Raw genomic sequence first — 6,158 nt, forward strand, 5'->3', positions numbered from 1 at the left:
TTAACAGCAAACTCATTCATGAACAATTTAGTTTCCGCGAACATTGTTCGATCAACTTAACAGACTAACAAAACATATATCTGCCAGTTTTAATATAAAAAAAAGTTCTGGTCTTTTATTGCTAGATATGGTTAAGGATTTTGATACATTATAGCATGATGGATTAATCTATAAACTTTTAAAATATGGAACTTCCTATTACATTATCTATATTTTACGGTCTTACCCAGAGGAATCAAAGCTGCGTTGTTTCACTAAATAATAAATTTTCGATACCGCGTTACCAGCTGGTGTACCTCAGGGAAGTATACTTGGTCCGTTTCTCTTCATTCTATATACTAATAATATTCCAATTTAAAAAAAATACTAAACTATCATTATTATTACAGTTAAACTTGAAAAATCCCTTGAAAACTTAAAAAATATTTTATTAAATGGAGAATTAAAATTAATCAAGACAGAACAGAAGTAATAATATTCACCAAACGTAGATAACTCTCGCCTGCACCCATTATGAGTGAACAAATGCATAAATTAAATTCAACAAACATATTACCGAACTCCGGTCAAAAGGGCTTAGCACCATTGCAGCTCTAAAATCAATATTTAATAGAAAAAGCGCGCTTTTTTACAATAAAAAAAATAAATCATAGTCTACAGACAATTAATCAGCCCTGTTGTTGTCTAGTGTGGAATACGCGAATAATACTAATTTTAATAAACTTGAAGCTATCCAAAATAAAGCCATAAAAATAACAGATAATACACTCCACGCCAGATATTTAATTCCTACCATTAAAGAATATTGTTATTATCAAATTGAAAAATATTATAAAAATATGACAAACAGAAGTTGAATTTAAATACAGGATTAGGTTTATTTAATATTGTATGTGTTATATTTGTAAAACGTTTTATTAAAGTTAAATTTTATAATATATACTTACGGATAATTTATTATTATTGTTTCAAATTTAACGGTCACAGTTATTTTATAAATGATTTAAGATAATGAAACAAAAATAAATAATGTTTCGCTATAGGGGCGTCGAAGAGGCGACTCGGTGTTGCCACTTTTTCGGGGCGTGGGCTGGCGCCGTTGGTCGATTTCGAATCGGCTAGAAGCCTCGCCGCCCCCGAACTGAAATGTCGTCGACCGCAGCCTGCGTGGGGATCGGGGAGGACGGGACCAAGTCGTCGAGCCGCATCCTGAAGCCGCCGGGCGGAGGCCACTCGGACATCTTCGGGCCGCCGCAGGAGAACGCGCGCCCCCAGCGCCCCAAGAACGACCAGCAGAACTCGGACATGATGAACGAGATCATGGGCAAGGCGCCCGCCCCTGCCGCCGAGAGGGCCGCGCCCCAACGACCGGACGCCGCCGACGAGCAGAAGAGCTTCTTCCCGTCGGAGCAGAAGAAGGAGCCGGCGTCGACGCGAGGGCGCGTCCCCCCCGGCGGCTTTTCCTCGGGCCTCTGGTGAACGGCGAACGGCGAGCGGCGCGCTTACTTGTCGCGAGCGTCCTACCGACGCGCGATTTGTGATATTTTTTACTGTCTACGCTTAGCACCTTTCCTACTTTTAAACGGCGTTTTATTTATTTTTACATTATACGTTATCTTAATACATACCTAACACTTAACCAATAAAATACTTGCGTTTTACAACCGATACGATCTTTTATTTATTCCGCCGATTGAATGAAACGAGCGCGTAACAAGACAAAATTTATTAATAGACTAATAAAAAAATAACGGTTTTAGAGATCACAATCACATTATTGTAAAGGATACAAAAATATACACGGTAGTTTTTGTCGTCCGGTGCGAGCGTTATATATTGTAAATAAATTATGCTAAATCTTCCGGCGTCTTCTGAGAGCGAGCGTGTCGTATGGCCCTAAACAGCTGGTAGCACTGCGTGGCCGCGACGAACACGTTCACCGAGAACAGACTGTAGTTCTTGGGGACGATGACCAGCGAGTACCTGGACCAGATGATTCCCGTGGCCGCCAGCGATGCCGACTGCGTCACCGACAGCTTTTCCACCGGCCTCTGCAGGTCTCCGATCCCGGCGACGACCAGACCCTGTGACCACCAATGAAACATTGTGACCAATTTGACCAAATTCAACAAACTGAACGTCACCAACTCACCCATTTGAAGATCGGCGCCCAGAAGAAGATGGTCTTGGGTCCTAGGGGGGGAGAAAAACGTCGATCAATCGGCGCAAATACGCGATATTCCCGAGTATGCACACTCACCGGCTGGGTGCTGCCAGAGCGGTCTGAGTCGGGACGGGACGAAGGGGTCCGCCGCTGCGATCAGCGCGCGATACACGACCGCCATGTTGGACGCCCGTCACCGCACTGACGTCGCTGATTTCCGCGCGAGCGTACATCCCGGCCAAGGTCTGCGAAGCCTCGACCTCGACCTCGACCTTCGACATCGTCGACCGCCCGAAATAGCATAGTGCTCAGTTCCGAGCCAAAGCGCGCCGAGAGCGAGGGCGAGGGCGAAGGCGAGGGCGGAATCTCATCCCGCCGCTGGTCGTCGCCAAAGCGATCGCTCTGCAAACGTCAAAAACGAACTTTGCAAATTTGCCGCCATCTTGCGGCGCTCCGCCGAACTATCAGTTAAATGAAAATATTGTTTTTATTGCGTCTTCTCTCCATCTATTTCTCAATTTCCTAACTTGCTACATGCCAAGACTCGTTCCGTGCGCATGCGCGAGCATATAACGGTAGGGTCATCGTCGATACATGAAATTTTTTTTTTTATTATTATTTATATATTAATTCTATTCAAATGTCTTGCTTTTCTGTTTTAATTCCATAAGGAATTAAAACACTTCATTGAAATCGAGCTTAGGCCACATAGTCTTCCTGGCCTTGGGTACTTGGAAAAAACTATTGGTTCTTTTCAGACCATAAAATTCACGTTCTGCTAAAACAGTATTACTTGGAAGAGTTAATATTAGTTTGGATATTTTATCTACTTCCTGAAAACCCGACTCGAGATTATTTTTTTCATAAATTGTACAAGTTCATGAACAGGTTTCTCTGTAAATTCAGAACACGAATATTTTATTTTTTACTTTATTGATTAACTCATTTGGAAAGTTTTCTTTATATTGAGCATATTTTTCTATCACCAGAATGTGAAAATATTCCAATTTACACATTGAACAAATCGGGATTCAATTTGCTTACATATACTATCAACTATTACATAGTTGACTAAATGTAAACTTTTCTTCGATAACTAATTTGTTTCTCAGGAGTAATTTTCTTCGAATATATAAGAATCCCATATTTTTTTGCAATTACTATCCTGTATATATCTGAGTTGTTGCAAAACGTCGGCAATTTTTTTATAGCAATATAATGTATCTAGAGATTTAGAATGTTAAATAACATCGGTTATTCCAAAAAGTTTTGAAAATTTATGAACAAAATTTTTGTGCTTTTATTATTGTATCGGGGTCCCATAGTTCACAGTTTCGAAAAAAGTCTATAAAGTTATTTCTGTATTGTTAAACTGTGTTACTTAAACGTGATGTATAATTCCATTTCGTAGGTGCTACAGAAGGAAGTCTTTTAGCTACAAACTCTTGCAAAGTATACTGTTACGTGTCAGGATACACGAACTGGTTAGTTCTAAGGTCTGAATCTAAAACACGTGTGATTGGGTGTGAGTTTTATTGAGTTCGACGTGGTAACAGCTTCGTAACGATGATCAGAGCCGACTGCCTGTCAAACGGGGACATTCCCGAAAAGCGTAAGATGGCGTTAGCGAACGCATACCTTGAAAAGACCTTGTTGTAATGTTAAATTCAATACATGAGCACAACAATATGTAAAAATGGTCAATGGATAAGCTTCGAGTACATTGGTTTGCAAATCAGTAATATTCCCGTTCATTACACTTGCCTCATCATAAGTCCGTCCGAACAATTTTTCTTGAATTTGCAATTCTTTAATAATATTTACAACGTGGCAAAATAAACCAGCGGCTTTTTTATCAGAGCTAACGCTGTACAGCCAATTAACCGCTCGTGAGCTTCACATTCATAAAAAAAACGTAAAACTGCTGAGAGCTGCGAGTTCGTCATTACATCTGAAGTTTCGTCAAGAATATTAGCAACAAAACTTGCTGAATTAACTTTTTTTTTATGTATTTACAAAGCTAGTCAAACTTTTACCGACGGTGGCATAGGAACAAATTGTAAAAAATCTTCTTTTAACTTTCTAGTTAAGAGAAGATTTTCATTCATTCATTTATATAACAAACACAAAGGGTTTTATACAAGATATATCTGTTATTTCATCTGTCATAATAAAAAAAACACTGCTGCATTAACACGTTTTAATACTTAATTGAAATTATATGAATTACAGCAATATATTATCTTATTTGCCATTTGCAGACTAATGATAATAATAATAAGTTGCATTTTTACCGGCATTACTAAAATGCTCAATTATGTTTTTATCGCAACCTTTTGCTAGATATCATACAAAAACTCAGAGGTTTCCTTCATATTTATTTTCTTCTTCATCTTATAAATTAGAAAAGCAGAATCACAGTGACAGCGCAGAGCTACTCCACATGAAATAATTGTTTCAACGATTGGTCAATTAGTTACTTTCTGTTTTTTTTTTTTCGCTTTATCCAGTTAGAGATTTATAGTATTGTTTTTTTTATAGCATATTCTGAACAAGGAAAGTTGTTCTTATGATACGTTTTTTCAAAATTATTTCGCACCCTCGTACTGCTTAATCGCCGTTGCCACAAATCATATTTATTCCTTCAATAGAGAACTTCCGATTTCGGTGCTTCGGTGTGTAAGAACAGAGCGGTGCAATAATATTTAAAACTGCCATTTTCTGTAAAAAATATACTGAGATACTAGAATATTATAGACTAATACTTTTCCTTATAGAAATCGCTTAGATGCTTATTAAAACAATTAAAAACTTTCCTGTCTTCATGTAAACGTTAGTATTAAAATATGTTTATTTGATTTATCGTTAAAAACACAAATTTTTGTTGTAAAAATATGTAAGTGGGTGTATGATAAAGAACTTTATGTTATGACAAACGTCGTTCATATAAATATTTTTTAGGATCAACAAAGATATTTGTACCGTTTAGTTTATTTTAATTAAAAATATCCATCATTTTTGTTTATATAACATGAACCGCAAGCGATATATTCTTAAAAATAAATTTACTCACGATGTCTGACAACCCTAGGTTATGTTCGCGCATGCCCGTGATACGAGTCTCGGAATGTACGAAAGCGGTGTTTTGTGTGATATATCTATAATATAATATTTGTTTCCTCTCTCGTTATTGCGAGAAACGGATTTTCCAATGAGATATTTACATCGGCTGATAATTAACTCAGTTTATTGTCAAGGTTAATATAAAAAAATAACACGTGATATTTGTTATTTTTGGTAGTTTGCCAAAACAGTTAATAGATGGCAGCACAGTAGCACACTGTTTTTCGCAAGCAGAATGTTTTTACAAACTAAGTATATATACGACGTCTTAGATCAGTTTAACGTTAGCTAGCTCTGTCGATCCGAACTTTCGGGACCACCTGCGGGCCCTCGTGACCCTTTTTAACGTCCTGTGGAAAGTCCCCGGACCCGAGGCAGAAAGTGCCGCGACTTAAGGTCGTCGGTCGGGGCGGGAGCGCGGAGGGGAAGATTCTTCGGAAGACTCTCGGAGGCGCCTCCGCCCCGGCGTTTGTCGAAGCGAAGCCAATGTTCGAAGCGCCTCCGGGCGTCAACACAATGGGGCTCAATCCGATAGAGCTGCTCTTTTTTTCTTCTCGAGTCCATAATATATTTTTTTTTAAATAATATTTAATTTCTAGCACTCTGACATCTCAATTTAATGATAACATTCCACAAAATTAAAACGTTAATAAACAACGTATTATATTATAGATAGCTCGTTCTTCCGAACGTGACATCGATGTTTATCTCGATTTTAAACATAGAAAATGTTATTTTCGCGTTTTACGATGAATTTTTAATTCCAATATAATTTTAAAATAAATGTAATAAAATTTAGATAAGGACTTCAATATATGTATTTTCAAAGAGACATCTGTGGATTTATAGAGAATTTTTTTAATAATTTACT

At 37.9% G+C, this 6,158-nt stretch overlaps 2 protein-coding genes and 1 non-coding gene across 3 annotated transcripts; 2 read left to right on the forward strand and 1 right to left on the reverse strand.

The window, feature by feature from the left end:
- The first annotated feature begins 1,072 nt into the window (after window positions 1–1,072).
- On the forward strand, window positions 1,073–1,668 carry LOC148225877 (uncharacterized). The gene has a single exon (XM_088204813.1). It carries the CDS (start codon window positions 1,147–1,149, stop codon window positions 1,477–1,479), a length of 333 nt encoding a protein of 110 aa, XP_088060939.1. The 5' UTR covers window positions 1,073–1,146; the 3' UTR covers window positions 1,480–1,668.
- Window positions 1,669–1,711: 43 nt separating this feature from the next.
- Window positions 1,712–2,367, reverse strand: LOC148225878 (mitochondrial pyruvate carrier 2-like). Its single transcript, XM_088204811.1, has 3 exons — window positions 2,261–2,367; window positions 2,153–2,193; window positions 1,712–2,084 (listed from the first exon to the last, which is right to left on the reverse strand). Exons 1-3 carry the CDS (start codon window positions 2,343–2,345, stop codon window positions 1,848–1,850), a joined length of 363 nt encoding a protein of 120 aa, XP_088060937.1. The 5' UTR covers window positions 2,346–2,367; the 3' UTR covers window positions 1,712–1,847.
- Window positions 2,368–5,576: 3,209 nt separating this feature from the next.
- On the forward strand, window positions 5,577–5,826 carry LOC148225879 (RNase MRP). The gene has a single exon (XR_015812419.1).
- The last annotated feature ends 332 nt before the right edge of the window (window positions 5,827–6,158 follow it).

This window comes from Plectrocnemia conspersa, unplaced genomic scaffold, assembly GCF_051122295.1.
Source record: "Plectrocnemia conspersa isolate PC_06_02 unplaced genomic scaffold, ASM5112229v1 ptg000014l, whole genome shotgun sequence".
Classification (NCBI taxonomy): domain Eukaryota; kingdom Metazoa; phylum Arthropoda; class Insecta; order Trichoptera; family Polycentropodidae; genus Plectrocnemia; species Plectrocnemia conspersa.